General features: G+C 28.0%; 1 protein-coding gene across 8 annotated transcripts in view; it reads right to left on the reverse strand.

The window, feature by feature from the left end:
• Window positions 1-257: 257 nt before the first annotated feature.
• The window catches only part of Atpalpha (sodium/potassium-transporting ATPase subunit alpha), a 206,153-nt gene continuing 188,630 nt past the window's right edge, over window positions 258-17,780 (reverse strand). For all 8 annotated transcript variants that reach the window (XM_075292203.1, XM_075292205.1, XM_075292204.1 and 5 more), the window contains one exon: window positions 258-15,466. In XM_075292203.1, the coding sequence (XP_075148318.1) occupies window positions 15,346-15,466 (121 nt within the window). In that variant the 3' untranslated portion in view covers window positions 258-15,345. The remainder of the gene's footprint in view (window positions 15,467-17,780) is intronic.

Raw genomic sequence — 17,780 nt, forward strand, 5'->3', positions numbered from 1 at the left:
CCAATGAGTTTTCTCACGTGTCAGTCATAACAACTAACATTTTGAGAGGTGTGAAGAACGTGTGCTGTGCGGTGAGATTCAGAACAGGCATGGAAAAAATCTTTGGAATTTCTTTCAGTGCAGAACCAAGTACCCTAAATTAAATTAATGTGTGCAATTCTTAAGGAATAAAAAAAGAATTGTGCTCCAATTTAAATTTAAATTCCCATAAATCATATACTTACCCTTCCCTCCCATATTTGCCAAAAGAAACAAAATTTTAAATATTTTTCCTTCCTTGTTGTTGTTTTTGTTAGTTTACTTTTCAAATTCAGTTAGATTTTGTATTTATTACCAAGTTATTCTTTTCATACACATTCGTATTTGTATTTCAATTCGATACTACAAAATACTTTTACTTTACTTTAGCTGAGGGGAGAAAAGAACAACAAAAGATTCCTACTTTACAAATATTCAAAAAATTATTTTCGGCCACAAGGATGCATATTTTTGTTGTTAATTAATACAACAAACAAACAAATAAAAAAAATATAAAAATTATTTTATTGTAAATAAAAAAACAAAATAGATGTATTCTAAAGAATTAAAATTGAACCTCTATGTTAGTAGATTTTTTTTTTTAATTTGTAAAAATACACACGATAAACAAAACACTGCTCAGAACTACTGTAGTAATCAATTAAAATAATCGCTGGATATAATCAATTAATTGTTAAAAAAAACTATAGAAATATTGGCATAAAACGAGAAAAGGCAAAAATGTTATAAAAGCAAGTGTTATGATCCTAAATCTAAATGGCGCCCAACGTGGAGTGTTTTGTATTAGAGCCTCCAAATTGATTTTTATAATCGGATATTGTTAACAAGTCTCAGATGCATCGTGGTACAAAGTGGCGCATACAAATTGGCGTAGTACACTTATAGTAGAGGTTCGTAATATAAATGAAAATTGTCATTAAATTGAGCTATCAAAAATTTTTCATAAATATAATGAAAATTAATTTTATATTCATTAGCGAAACATTTCATGCTATTAAAGAACATTTTCATTGTATTAATGGAAATTTTTCGTTATTTCAATGGAAAAACTTCTTTAGCTCAAATTTAATGAATTTTTTTCTTCTGTGTAGACCTTTATATGTAAGTAGTTCAATTAAACTACTCTAAAACTATAAACATTTGGATGGTATTTTATAGGTTCTGTTCTAATAGTAGGACTCAACTTAATGCCAAAAACGACCACATAGAAGAAATGCGCCCTTGATTTGTTTTGTAAAAACTGGCGCCCGATTCGTGTAGTAAGATTTGTTATGTGGCTTAATTTTATAGTTATTCTAAATTTATTTGCGTTAAGTACTGACTATATTGATTGCTAAAAATTTAGCTAATATGGCGCCCGATTCGTTTAGCAAAATTTATTATATGACCTAATGTTATATTATGGACATTAATTCATAAAAAAAAACTTACTAACTTTCATTAAAGTACCGTCATATTGATTGCCAAAAATGTAGCTAATATTGTTTAGATTTTTATTGGCGGCCAACGGTCTTTTGCCTTATATGAAAATGTTAGAGAAGTGGCACCCAACGTGTAGGAATATTATTTCCATGGAAAAATCGTATATCCTTTTGTTTGACAATAATAATACGACCGTGACTATAGTTCGTAGGAGTTTTCATATAATATCCAATTGGTAATCCTTCCTTTTATTTGCGAAATTATATGTGGTTGGAAAAGTGGCGCCCAACTTGGAGGAAAATTATTTCCATAGAAAATTTAAATTTTAATTTAATTTAAATTTAATAATAACGCGACGATGTCTTTAATTCATGGGAATTTGTATATGGTTTCCGATTGGCCACCCTTCCTTTTATTTTCGAAAGTGGAGGTTATACGAAAAGTTTGGTTAAGTGGCGGCCCAGGTAGAGCAAAATTATTTATATCGTAATGTTAAAGTACCGTCATAATGATTGCCAAAAATGTAGCTAATATTGTTTAGATTTTTATTGGCGGCCAACGGTCTTTTGCCTTATATGAAAATGTTAGAGAAGTGGCACCCAACTTGGAGGAATATTATTTCCATGGAAAAATCGTATATGCTTTTGTTTGACAATAATAATACGATCGTGATTGTAGTTCGTGGGAGTTTTCATATAATATCCAATTGGTAAACCTTCCTTTTATTTGCGAAATTATATTTGGTTGGAAAGTGGCGCCCGACGTAGAGGAAATTTATTTCCATAGAAAAGTTAGGCATCTTTTTGTTTTGATAATAATAACGCGACGATTACTTTAATTCATGGGAGTTTGTATAAGGTTTTCGATTGGTCACCCTTCCATTTATTTTCGAAAGTGGAGGTTATACGAAACGGTTAGTTAAGTGGCGCCCAACGTAGAGCAAAAGTATTTATATCATAATGTTAAAGTACATGAAGTTTTCATATAATATCCAATTGGTAATCCTTCCTTTTATTTGCGAAATTATATGTGGTTGGAAAAGTGGCGCCCAACGTGGAGAAAAATTATTTCCATAGACAATTTAGGCATCTTTTTGTTTTAATAATAATAACCCGACGATGTCTTTAATTCATGGGAGTTTGAATATGGTTTCCGATTGTCCACCCTTCCTTTTATTGTCGAAAGTGGAGGTTATACGAAAAGGTTGGTTAAGTGGCGGCCAACGTAAAGCAAAATTATTTATATCGCAATGATAAAATACCGTCATATTGAATGCAAAAATTTAGCTAATGTTGTTTAGATTTTTATTGACGGCCGAATCTACTACGATATTTTGCCTTATATGCAAATGTTAGAGAAGTGGCACCCAACGTGGAGGAATATTATTTCCATGGAAAAAAATATGTATCCTTTTGCTTGACAATAATAATACAACCGTGACTGTAGTTCGTAGGAGTTTTCATATAATATCCAATTGGTAATCCTTCCTTTTATTTGCGAAATTATATGTGGTTGGAAAAGTGGTGCCCAACGTGGAGGAAAATTATTTCCATCTTTTTGTTTGATAATAATAACCCGACGATGTCTTTAATTCATGGGAGTTTGTATATGGTTTCTGATTGGCCACCCTTCCATTTATTTTCGAAAGTGGAGGTTATACGAAAACGTTGGTTAAGTGGCGGCCAACGTAGAGCAAAATTATTTATATCGCAATGTTAAAGTACCGTGATATTGAATGCCAAAAATGTAGCTAATGTTGTTTAGATTTTTATGGACGGCCGAATCTACTATGACATTTTGCCTTATATGCATGGAAAAATGTTAGAGAAGTTGCACCCAAAGTGGAGGAATATTATTTCCATGGGTAAAATTATAAATCCTTTTGTTTGACAATAATAATACGACCGTGACTGTAGTTCTAGGAGTTTCCATGTGATATTCAATTGACAATCCTTTTTATTTTCGAAACCATATGTGGTTGGAAAAGTGGCGCCCAACGTTGAGGAAAATTATTTCGATAGAAAATTTAGGTATCTTTTTGTTTGATAACATTAATACGATTATATGATTTCCAATTGGTAATCCTTCCTTTTATTTTCGAAACTGAAGATTTATTTTCGAAGTTGGCTTAGTGGCGCCCAACCTGGAGGAAAATTATTTCCATAGAAAATTTTATTATTATTTCGTTTTATAACAATAATACGACGATTACTATAATTCATGTAAGTTTTCAGTGGGAAATCATTCCTTTCATTTTCGAAAATAGTGATTATACGAAAAGTTTGTATAAGTGGCACCCAACGTGAAGGAAAAATTATTTCCATGGAAAATTTAAATATCAGTTTGTGTGATACTAAAATATGATGGTGACTATAATTCCTGGGAGTTTTTATATGATTTCCAAAATTGGCGCCCAACGTAGCTTTGGCAATACTATGCACATTGATTGATTTGATGTATTTGTAGTCAGAAAATATAGCCCACTTGAAAGGAATTTCTTCCTGAAGTTTTGATTTGTGAAATTGTCGCCTTCGATAGTTGTAGTCTATGACTTCATGTAGGGGATTCTTATTAATTTATTAAAAATTTTGTTTAGGTGAATATAAGAATATGTTCTTTTTTGTAAGACTTTCACTATTGGCGTCCAATGTCAATACAAATTTCTGTTGATTTGTAGGTAAATGTGGCATCCAATGCGTATAATGTCTCTTATACATTAAAAATTCAGCTTATTTATAAAACTGCCAGTGCAGCCATCTTGAAAATATAAGTCAACGACACTGAGACCATAAGAAAACCACATTGGAAATATATTGGATCAAGGAGTTTGGTCTCCTACCTTATAACCCCAAACTTTCTATTTTGTACAATGGCGCCCAACGTGGGGCATACAAATTTCATGGAATTGCATTTTTTCACCAATGGTGACCCAAAGATAATTGATTTTGATTTGTAAAGATTACGCTTACGTTAGTCTACTACAACGACTCAATCATTTCTAACACAAGTTACCACTCAACTTGGCAGCATTTTTTTTATAATGCGAATTTTAGAAATCTACTTCACCAACTGATATTTGCTTGCTTCTTCTTATGGTTATAACAAATTTTAATATGTTGTTTTATAAATATTTCATGATGTATGTAACATGTACCGCTTTTTTAATATATTAAATATTTTTTCTATCTCTGCTGTATAATTTTGTTTTTTCTTACAGCTTTTATCCATTATTAAATTCCATAATATATCAGTACAGAAAAAAGCCTTCAAAGCTAAAGTTTTTATTAGTTAATTAAAAACCGATTCTGTACTGAATCGTATTGGGTTTATAAAAAAATTTTATATATTTCCCAAAGTTTTTTTTTCAGGAAAATACTGATGTTATTCTTATAGAAAATTGTTTAGGATTGTAGATACAATTATGCCTTGTTATCCAATACCTCGAAAAAATTTATAGATCCACCTATATTCCCTTCCGTTTTGGGAAAAGGAAAACAGTATGGATATCTCTAGTTATATTCTGTCAATCCAATCAGTTCCATTGTAAACATAATTATTTTAAAAATTATAATAAATTGTAGGTTTTACAAAAAGGCTTTGGAAAAAAAAACAATTCCTCAAGAAACGTTTTTTCTAGGAATCTTTGAAGCCTTTAATAATGGTTCTTGATATCTTTTTTTATGATATTGTTTATATTGCTTTGTATTTCAAAACAGAATTTTCTAATACATTTAATTTTTTTTCTATGACATCTAATTGTTGTTTGTTTATATGTTTTTTGTAACTCTTAAATATTAAACTTAATTAAATAATAATAATTAATATTATGCTGGTCCCATGATGTTATTTGGCCCAGCTGATTTGTTGTTCATTCTAATGTGTGGAAATCATTTTTAATTTTATTGTTTGTTTTTTAAACATATTATATTTAGTTTCAATTTGTAACTCTGGTGAAGAGCTTTAATAACATTAAACATTTTTTTTGTAACTAATTGCATAAATTTATATATTTATTTATATATGTATTTTCTTACTAAATCAACAATAATAACTCTGGTGACAGATATTGAACTGTTTTAAAATGTTTTAATATTAAATTACTATAGAAGAAATATTTTCTGCTTTTGTTTTTTTTTTCTTAAAAACCGTTTTATTTTTTTTTTTATTGATAATAGTATGTGGTTTAACCATATTTGGTATATATTGCTAAGAAAAAATAAATCCCCGCTTTTTCTTAAATTTTTTGTCTGCTCATATTCAGTTAATAAATGTATTTATTCACTACAAACCTCTAAAATGTTGCCTTACTCAAAAAAAAATCCAACAAACTTGGTAGCATCCCCGCTTTTTCCTAAATGTTTTGTCTGCTCATATTTAGTAAATAAATGTATTTATTCACTACAAACCTCTAAAATGCTGCCTTACTCAAAAAAAAATCCAAAAAACTTGGTAGCATTTTTTCCGCATACAAAAACTTTCCAACATAGATATTTCAAATTTTTTCCATTTATTATGAATAAAAATCTGAAATTCTGTCTTCTCCCCATTTCTAAAGTTGTGACAGCATTTTTTTATAACAAAAATCTGCTAAACATATTTAGATGTTTATAACTTCAAATACTATAAACAATACTGCCTTTTCTGAGTTTACGCTTCACAAACTTGGCAACATTTTCCTGATTAAAAAAATCTCTAAGCTTTGATCTCATCAGCTTAGAATGCCAGTAAGAATTTGATTTTATTATGAGTTTAGTTATCATCATCATATCAATGGGTAATATTTAAATACACTTATATGAGAATAAAATTGGCATTATTTTTATAATTAGAATATTCTCCTAGCAGCCTCAGTGTATGCTTTAAGAATGTATGAACACAGCACAGGCCATAGAATAAGGTCCACAAAGCTGTATGTTAACCTCTTATTATTATCATTTCTTCTCGTCTAAGAGTAAATCGGAAACTAGATTAGTTCTACAAACTATGCAGCATTTTTCCTTGCAAATATCACCAATTTTAGATCTTAAGTCCCCTGAATTCCTAAAAGGATTTGTACGGACTAGGGGCTTGATTTATCAACTTGAATTGTCAATTCGAAATTCATTGGTAACATAAAAAATAAAAAAAATGCTACCCTGGCAATATTCATTGTTAAGATAAATGCTGCCCTAGCAATATGTATATATGAAATGTTATTTTTTCTCAATATTTTTTTTAATTTTGTATTTTGGTTTATTTTGAAAAACTCCTAAATGTTGCTTTTAATATTTGGGATAACGAGAAAGCTTTATTATTTTTGTTACTTTCTCAAAATAGAATTATGTAGGAACTTGGCAGCATTGTTTCGTAAAACACACTCACAAGCAACAAAATTAATTTTTTTTAAGTTTAATTTTGCTATTTTACTTTATTATTAAATTTATTATTTATTTATTACGACAATTTTTTTTACTTTTTTAACAATTTTCATAGAATTGCGGTGATTTTCATTTAAATTGTCCGTGAATTGAAAATATTTTTTTTCTGGTTAGATTTAAATGAAGATTATTTAAGTTCATAATTAGCGTGCAACAGCATTACATTCGGCTTAGTTAATTAGTTTTCTTTTAACGGTGTATCATAAAAATGGTGATTAATATATAAACTTGGTAGCATTTTTCGTTACCGAAATATTCCCTCCAAAATTTATATTTAATAAAGAGGGTTTGTTTTAATATTTAATATTATTGTTTCACCCAAAAAAAAACTAACTGACAACATATTGCATCCAATCACTAAAAATATTAGCAAACAACTTGGCAGCATTTGTTTGTAAGAATTATACCAGAAATATTTCCAAACTGTCTATGTCAATGATACTAATTTCATTGAAAATTTTTCGAATTTTTATACCTAAAATGATTGCCACTCATTGGAAAAATCTGTCATTTCCAAATTTGGCATCACTTTTGTATAAAAAAAAAATCTAAAATACTAGAAATGAATAAATATACTGGCCTTTTTGCACAGCTGAAATCCCCATCTTCTATGAAAAGGAAAAATAAATGAAATAATAAAATTATTTCTTTACCATAAATGCTCTTGTTGATATACTTGGCATCACTTTTGGCTGAAATATACAGCAAACTGGCTTTAAGTATTCCCCATTGAGTTATGTTTTAGATATTACCCATATCAATGGTGTTGTCATTACTGGCTTACCTACTCTATTAACTCTCTAACATTTCCAAATACGGTGGTTAAAGCTTAAGCATTTTAAGGATACCAAAATTTAGCTTAACCACATTTCTTCTCTATGCATTGAATCTGACTGTTTCATTTAATAGGTCTTATAGTTTTTTTCCCCAAATAAATTTCCTTGTTAAACATTCCATATTAACGTCTTAACCTAGATATATCAATAGTTTTGGTTAATATTTTGAAAACTTTTTAAGTTATTGTTTTTTATTTTTGCAAATTTCTAATATTTAAAAATATTTTCTATATATTTTGGTTATATATTTATTTATTTCTTGTTGTTATTGTTATGCTTTATTTTAAAGTTTCATTCTATACCTAATATCAATAGTTATTTATTAGACCCTTGTTATAGTAGTTGTTGTTGTTGGAGGGCTTTATATTCAAATCAATTGATTTTAATTTGAATATTTTATCTTTTATTTCTGTATTTGTCGCATTTAAATCAAAAATTATAATTTTTTTTTATTATAGGATACCCTTAAGCTAATTTATTTTCCATAGGGATCCTAAAGCTCCATAAGGAGTGTGTGTTTTTGTGTGTTTAACTATACGTTCATATATATTTAATGTTTTTTTTTGTTTGTTTCTTAAATACTATAATTTATATATTGAATATTTATGTTTTACCTTATTTATCTATAAATCGGACTTGTCAAGCTTTTTGAAGTAGATTTCTATTTTATGAAAAAAATTGTTTTCTTGGCTAGAAGAAAACTTTTTGTAACACGCTAAAGCGTTAATTTTTTTGAATTTGAATTTGTTAAAAAAAAATCGTAGTTGCCACATTTTTTCACTTTCCATTGGGTTTGAGCCATGAAATGTCCAAATAGAAATAGTTTTATTTTTTTTTTTTTATTTTTAAGTATTTGCCTAAAATATTTTTAATCAGCACAAATACTCAAGGACTTTTGTTAAAGTTGGGCGCCACTTTTTATTATTTTTTTTTTAAGTATTTGCCTAAAATATTTTTAATCAGCACAAATACTCAAAGACTTTTGTTATAGTTTTACTTTACTCCATTATAAATGAGTTTTTATTTCATTATTAAAATTTGGGCGCCAGTTTTTATTTTTTTTTTAAGTATTTGCCTAAAACATTTTTAATCAGCACAAATACTCAAAGACTTTTGTAAAAGTTTTACTTTATACCATTATAAATGAGATATTATTTTATTATTAAAAGTTGGGCGCCAGTTTTTTTTACGTATTTGCCTAAAACATTTTTAATCAGCACAAATACTCAAAGAATTTTGTAAAAGTTTTACTTTATATCATTATAAATGAGAATTATTAAAAGTTGGGCGCCAGTTTTTATTTTTTTTAAGTATTTGCCTAAAACATTTTTAATCAGCACAAATACTCAAAGACTTTTGTAAAAGTTTTACTTTATACCATTATAAATGAGATATTATTTTATTATTAAAAGTTGGGCGCCAGTTTTTTTTAAGTATTTGCCTAAAACATTTTTAATCAGCACAAATACTCAAAGACTTTTGTTATAGTTTTACTTTATACCATTTTAAATGAGTTTTTATTTCATTATTAAAAGTTGGGCGCCAGTTTTTATTTTTTTAAGTATTTGCCTAAAATATTTTTAATCAGCAAAAATACACAAAGACTTTTGTAAAAGTTTTACTTTATACCACTATAAATGAGAAATTATTTCATTATTAAAAGTTGGGTGCCAGTTTTTATATTTTTTTTTAAGTATTTGCCTAAAACATTTTTAATCAGCACAAATACTCAAAGACTTTTGTTATAGTTTTACTTTATTCCATTATAAATGAGATATTATTTCATTATTAGAAGTTGGGCGCCAGTTTGTAGATTACAAGATTCATCGTCGCCCTAGGCTAAATTAAAAAGCCATTGTGGGTAGTAGTTCATGGGTTATTTTTATATTATCCGTCACCTCCTGGCTTCATTCACTATTGGGATTACAAGTTGGGCGCCAGTTTATTGGGTGAAAGGGTCAAATCTACAAGGATTTGTTAGGCCTAATTTTTATTTTATCTCATTATGGTAAATATCATTAGTACCATTATACATTAACCTTCAGTATCTTGAGTAAGATAATTCCATTTATATTGTCCTCTGTGGTCTACGTTATGTAAAACGTGGCTTATAAGTATAAGGTTGGGCGCCAGTTTACTGCATAATAGAAACCTTTATCTAAAATGAGTTATTTATTTTATTTATTCTAGTGAGAGACTTGCAGATAATGAATTTGCTCATTTTTGGGTCCTAGTAACTTATTTATATACCGAATAAGAGATAGTGTTTCCTTGAAAGACCCATTAAAATATGTTGGGCGCCAGTTTAAAAACTATTTGTATCCCATATATAGCCCTAGGTTTTATCCCATATATGGCTAGGTTCTTGGATAAAATTCAGGTATATTGCCACATAAAATTTTAATAACATCGTTTACTAGTTGCGTCATGAGTTGGGCGCCAGTTTCTTGTATAAGAAACCATTGCTTGGACTTCCACTCCAACAGAGTAGATTCCCATCATCTAGAGAAGAGATTGTTCTATTATATTCTCTCTAGATGATGGGATGATGGGTTTCTATAGAAACCCTTATCTAAAATGAGTTATTTATTTTATGTATTCTAGTGAGAGACTTGCAGATAATGAAATTGCTCATTTTTGGGTCTTAGTAACTTATTTATATACCGAATAAGAGATAGTCTTTCCTTGAAAGACCCATTAAAATATGTTGGGCGCCAGTTTAAAAACTATTTTTGTCCCATATATCGCCCTAGTTTTTATCCCATATGTAGCTAGGTTCTTGGATAAATTTCAGGTATATTGCCACATAAAATTTTAATAACATCGTTTACTAGTTGCGTCATGAGTTGGGCGCCAGTTTCTTGTATAAGAAGCCATTGCTTGGACTTCCACTCAAACAGAGTAGATTCCCATCATCTAGAGAAGAGATTGTTCTATTATATTCTCCTTTATGCTACAGCCCTATTCTCAGGGAATGTTTAGAGTTAAAAGGTATTTTCTAGAATAGAATTTTTTCTATATGCATTAAATGGGTAAACACCAAATTTCAATTAGTGTTTACTGGTTGCATCATGTGTTGGGCGCCAGTTTCTTCTATAGGAAATCACTGCTTGGGATCTTGATCTTGTAGATTGCCATCATCTAAAGAAGAGTTTGTGATCCTATTATATTCTTCTATATGCTCCGGGAATGTTCAGAGTTAAAAGGCAATTACAGAATAGATTGTTTTGTATATTCACAAAATGGGAAATGGGTAAACATAAAAGTTCAATAACAGCATTTGCCCGTTGTATCATAAGTTGGGCGCCAATTTCTTCTATAGTAAACCACTGCTTGTGAACTGTAATTGCCATCATCTAGAGAAGAGTTTGTGATTCTATTCTGTTCTCCTATATCCTAGAGTTCTATTCCCCGAGAATGTTCAGAGTTAAAAGTCAATTTCTAGAATAGATTGTTTTGTATATTCACAAAATGGGTAAACATAAAAGTTCAATAACAGCATTTACCAGTTGTATCATGCGTTGGTCGCCAGTTTCTTCTATAGGAAATCACTGCTTGGGATCTTGATCATTCAATATAGATACCCATCGTCTAGAGAAGAGTTTGTGATCCTATTCTATTCTCCTATATGCTAGAGTTCTATTCCCCGAGAATGTTCAGAGTTAAAAGGCAATTTCTATCTCAGATATTAATCGCTGGGTGCCCGTTTTTTTTTTCGTTTTAATTTTTAAAGATTATTTTATCTGCTTTCGAGACAATATTTATTCTCTTGTGACAAATTTTTGGGACCTGGTTTCCCATGTAAGTATTAGCAGACAATACGGAAACCGGCATATAAATAGAACAATTTGTAGGTGCCATATTTTCAACTAAATGGGATGGTGACATTTTGTCTACCAGTGTTGGGTGCCAGTTCCTCGAAATGAGTTTATTCCACCGATGTATAAAATTTGGCTGCTATTTCAATCCTAGGCTAAATATCCTATTATTCAAAACACAAAAGATTGGTTAGCTATTACTGGTAACGAATTTCACAAAGTTACATTTTGACACACCGACGTTGGGCGCCAGACTGTTTTATTTTTTAGCCTAATATAATTATTTCTCTTATTTTTGTTTTTTTTTTTAGCCTAATATAATTATTTCTCTTATCTTTTTTTTATACTTCCATCTGTTGGACGCCAATTTAATTCTAATATTGAGACTTTTATTAATGTGTGGAAATAAGATTAATCCATACACAAGTGATTGGTTAGCTACTACTGCTAAAGAATTTTACGAAGTTAGCACTTGAATTGCACACTCTCACGTTGGGAGCCAGATTTAGCCTAATATGAATATTCTGCAAATTGTGTTATTTTCATAACTTTATTTTACTCTCTTCCATTGGGCGCCAGTTTAATTCGAAGGTTGATACTTTTGTTAATTTATTAAAATCATATAAGCAATTCTTCCTGCTTTCCTGTTTTGAGTAAAACTCGTTCGCTCGTTTTACTCTTTTAGGTCTAAAACATTGTCATTTATATAGAAAATCTCATCCTAAGACCATCATGTAGCGAATTTAATTTTGAAAATATATTAATTTTGTTTTTTTTTTATACATATTTTCATATTGTATTTATATGTACCTGTTTTTTTTAGCTTCATTCCAATTTCTTCACTCTTCACTTCTTCGCTTATATATATATTCCCACAAAAATTATGTTTTAGTGTCACTTGAATGAATTTTGGAGGCCTCTTTATTAATTTTTCTCTCTTTCCAAAATCACCTGGAATTATTAGAGAAAATAATTTTAATTCAAATATGTAGTGATCATTAACATTTAGATGAAAAAAAAACGCTTACGTTTTTTTTAATTGTTCCTTAATTACTAGCTCCAATTGTCTGTGCCTTCACGATTAATGATCGTTCGAATCAGAATAAATAGAGCATTATGGTCCATATTGATTCCTAATCGTTTGTTTATTAGCCTATTACCGATTTTTATGGTGTTAGGTAAAGGTAAAAATATGTGTCCAATTTTTACTGAAACGCTAGAAAATCTGCTAAAAAAAATTCGTAGACTACTGAGTAAAGCAAAGGAAAACTGCTGAAACAGCAAAAAAATCTGGTGCTAAAATTGATATACTTGTGATATCCCCGGTTTAAAAGAAATCCTGGTTGTACTTCCAATTCTATACCAAAATCCTTAAACAATCTAATAGAGAATTATTATTATTATTTTTTTTTTAATTTATCAACCTCTTTCTACCAAGGAAAACCTATGCAAAATCTTTAGGACCTTCCACTGTAAAGTTAGATTAGGCAATAACCTAACATTTCGTTCACACAAAAAAATTTTTCTGATTCAATCACGAAATTAATTGATCCAATTAATGTTTTAATTGGATCATAATTAATTCAATCACAGAAATGATTGTATCAATTAAAAAATTAAGTGAAAGTCAATTCAAAAATTAATTGATACTATTAATTTTTGTGATTGATTTTTGTTTCAATTAAACAATTTGTTGAATCAATTAAATTTTTAATTGAATTTTTTTTTAAAACTCAATTAAGACTTTAATTGGCAAAATTTTCGTGAAATTTTTTTTTGTGTTCTAAATAGAAAAAAGTGAAAAATCAAAATATGATCTTTGGAAAAAAACAAGAAATCAAAAACTATAACGAATTTCGAAAAAACCGAAAAAGGATTGATTACTACAGGGGTTTTTTAGGTTTTTTTTTTGTTGTTTTTTCTCTTGTTTTTGTTTTCTTTATTATTTTATTTCATTTAATTTAAATCTTATTTATGTTTATAATTTAAATTTACTTAATCGTTTAAATAATTATCTTTCTCTTTTGTTTATTTGTTGGTTTTTTGTTTTATTAAATAATAATTAAAATTAAAAAAAAAAAATAATAATAATTAAAATAATTAATGTTGTTGGATTGGTTGATTTGTAGGTGGTGGTTGTTGTTGTAGCTGTTGCTTTTCTTTCTGCTGTTGCTGAATTTGTGGCATCGAATGTTGTTTGCTGGATGGGGGGTGGGAGTGGGTGGTGGTTAGGTGATTACTATTTGAATAGGCCATTTTCAAGGTTATTACACTTTCGAAATGCTAATAGCTTGCTGGAGTTGCCAGTGTTCTATTATTAAGACTCATTATGGTGTATGGAAGGATCATTGTTTAATTATAAAACAAAAAACACAATATTTGTTTTGTTTTTTTTTTTTTTAATAAAACGTAACTAACATTTAATAAAATATTAATAATAATAATTAATAGCATTTGTTGTTGTTGTTGTTCTGGTTGTTGTTGTTGAAGTTTTTTGTTGCAGTGGTTGTTGTATGTATGTATAGTTACAAATTTAAAGTTAATAATAATCATAATAATTAATTTAAACTAGAGTTCCTGTTGTTTTATTTGTTTTTGTTTTAAGAGATGTTTTTTTTTGTTTTAATTTAAATTACTTTTTTTCTTTATTATTCTTTTACTTTTTCTTCTTTTTTTTTGTTTTTCTTCGTTTTTTGTTTTATAACATAGAGGCGGCATACAAGAATAATGCTCCTACTTCATTTTATTCTTCTTCAAAACATCCTTCAAGCGTATGGCTTTCCATTTCTATTTTCTTCGATCTTTCATTTATATATCCTTCCTTACACAATTTTCTTTCGTTTTCTTTCTCTCTCTTACACATTGCTTTTCCAAAACAAACAAACAAAAAAAAAATAAAACATAAACATTCGTAGTTAAATTTACTTCAAGTTTTTGTTGTTGTATCATTTCAAAAAAAATTTCATCCTAGTATTTGATGATGGTTTTGAATTTGTTGTTGGTTGCATCTTAATTTTAATTATAGCAGTATGGGCTTTTTTGCTCTTTTTTTGTATTTATTTTTCTAAAAATTTCTATCATCTCCTTAACTTTTTTCATTCTTCGATTTCCTCTATTTTAAAGGGGCTGGGGGTACAGGAAAAGGGATTTTTGTTTTTTACTTTATTTTCTTATTTCTTAATGAGAAAGGGTAGGAGGAGGTTGATTTTTCTTCACAATTTTTGTTTTTTTTTTTTTATTATTATTTATTTAATTTTTAAATTTTAATAACACAAAACATCGATCGCCATATAAAGAGTCGATGTTTCCTTTACTTTCTTTATGGATACTTTTGTTGTTTGGTTGTTTTTGTGTTTTCTTTGAAGAGGGGATCCTGGTTTTATTGGACAGAGGAGGATGGTGGGGGTCCGGGCTGACCAGTGTAGGGAGATTTTGAAGCTGTTGATTTTTTCTTTCCTTAAAAATGGTGACAAACGAATCTTCTTTGTTTTTTTTGGTGGTAGTTTTATTGGTGGTGAAGGTGGTGTATGTAACTGTGTTGAGTTTTCTCGTTGGTGAATTTTATCCAAGTTTTCATCCTGGCTTTGTGATTTCTTTAAAAGGGCAGGGAGATGGTTTTTCTTTTTGTTTTGTTTTCTTGGTGGATGGCAGCAGAGCTGGATACAGTTGGCGGAGAGTGTTTATTGTGTTGTTGGTTTTTTTTTTTATAGAGAAATGGATGAAGCAGCCATATAACAAAAAAAGTATATGTATATATAATGGGAGGGGGTGTGGTGGTGGTGGTCGTGGTTGTATTGGATATTGTTGTTTCCTTTAATAGTAGGTTTCCTGTTCCAACCAGCCTCCGGGATTGCGACGCAAGTAGAAACGTCTGGTTTCATCATAGATGAAGATGGCCAACATGAATGGAATGGCTGGGAACCACCAAACAAGTCTGTGAATAGAAAAAAAATGGAAAAGAAACGATTAATAAGTACACAGAAAAAAAGTAAATTATACACAAATATTATTTCAAGGAGGGTTTAAAACTCTTACTACCAATCGAAGGGGGGAAAATTCCTACTTTTGATATTGAAAGTCAAATTTTCGTTTTAATTGAAATTTTGTCAAAAAGTGAAGGTCTAATATGAGGGATATCTATAAATGCAAGTAATCGACCAATCGTAATTAATCAAGATCTTATTTCGATGTTGGCAAATATGTAGTATTTCTTGTAGAAAAAGCATCGTCAACAAATGGAGCAGTTCACCACTTGTGGTGTATAGTTTAAGTGCTGTGAAAATATCGAGATTCCCGTTATTAATGTTCAGTTTTCATTATCGGATTATATAGAAATAAAATTTTGACAAAATTTTCTATAGAAAGTACATTTTGAGAAAATTTTCTATAGAACTAAAAATTTTGACAAAATTTTCTATAGAAATAAAATTTTGACAAAATTTTCTATAGAAATAAAATTTTGACAAAATTTTCTATAGAAATAACATTTTGACAAAATTTTCTATAGAAATAAAATTTTTACATTTTCTATAGAACTAAACATTTTGACAAAATTTTCTATAGAAATAAAATGTTTAAAAATTTTCTAAGAACAATTTGGACAAAATTTTCTATAGATATAAAACTTTGACCAAATTTTCTATAGAAATAAAATTTTGACAAAATTTTCTATAGAAATAAAATTTTGACAAAATTTTCTATAGAAATAAAATTTTGACAAAATTTTCTATAGAAATAAAATTTTGACAAAATTTTCTATAGAAATAAAATTTTGACAAAATTTTCTATAGAAATAAAATTTTGACAAAATTTTCTATAGAAATAAAATGTTGACAAAATTTTCTATAGAAATAAAATTTTGCAAAAAATTTCTATAGAAATAAAATTTTGACAAAATTTTCTATAGAAATAAAATGGTGACAAAATTTTCTATAGAAATAAAATTTTTGCTAAATTGTCTATGGAAATAAAATTTTGACAAAATTTATTATAGAAATAAAATTTTAAAAAATTTTCCTATAGATATAAGATTTTAAAAAATTGTTTATAGAACTAAAAATTTTGACAATATTTTCTATAGAAATAAAATTTAAAAAAAATATAACTAACAATTTTGACAACATTTTCTATAGGAATAAAATTTTGACAAATTTTTCTATGAAAATAAAATTTTGACAAAATGTTCTATAGAAGTAAAATTGTGAGAAAATTTTCTATAGAAATACAATTTTGACACAATTTTCTATAAAAATAAAATTTTGAAAAAATTTATTATAGAAATAAAATTTTTACAAAATTTTCTTAGAAATTACATTTTGACAAAATTTTCTATAGAAATAAAATTTTCACAAAATTTTCTATAGAAATAAAATTTTCACAAAATTTTCTATAGAAATAAAATTTTGACAATATTTTCTATAGAAATAAAATTTTGACAAAATTTTCTATAGAAATAAAATTTTAACAAAATTTTCTATGGAAATAAAATTTTGAAAAAAATTTCCAATGAAATAAAATTTTGACAAAAATTTCCAATGAAATAACATTTTGACAAAATTTTCTATGAAAATAAAATTTTGACAAAATATTCTATAGAAATAAAATTTTTACAAAATTGTCTATAGAAAAAAAAAATTAAAAAAATTTCCTATAGAAATAAAATTTTAAAAAATTTTCTATAGAACTAAACATTTTGACAAAATTTTCTAAGAAATAAAATTTTGAGAAAATTTTCTATAGAAATAAAGTTTTGAGAAAATTTTCAATGAACTAAAAATTTTGACAAAATTTTCTATGGAAATAAAATTTTGACAAAATTTTCTATAGAAATAAAATTATGACAAAATTTTCTATAGAAACAAAATTTTGACAAAATTTTCTATAGAACTAAAAATGTTGACAAAATTTTCTATAGAAATAAAATTTTGCCAAATTTTCTGTAGAACTAAAAATTTTGACAAAACTTTCAATAGAAATAATATGACCTTAATGCGAAATAAATGACTTTAAGGTGACCACACTTTATAATAAGACGATTAAAGTGGAAACAGCACCAATCTCTTATTTCTAGGATGCTGTCTATCTTTTTCTTCAATGAGTGAGAGGTGTGCCCCCTGTACAATACTGTACTGGTAGGAGAATATAGCTTTCGGAACTGTGTCTGTTACCTATCCCTTATGATCACGACAATGTGAGATGTGGTCCTTAGTGTGGTCACCTGTGGAGCCAACAGACCTGATACTATTTTT

This window comes from Haematobia irritans, chromosome 1, assembly GCF_050003625.1.
Source record: "Haematobia irritans isolate KBUSLIRL chromosome 1, ASM5000362v1, whole genome shotgun sequence".
In the NCBI taxonomy this organism is placed as follows: Eukaryota; Metazoa; Arthropoda; class Insecta; order Diptera; family Muscidae; genus Haematobia; species Haematobia irritans.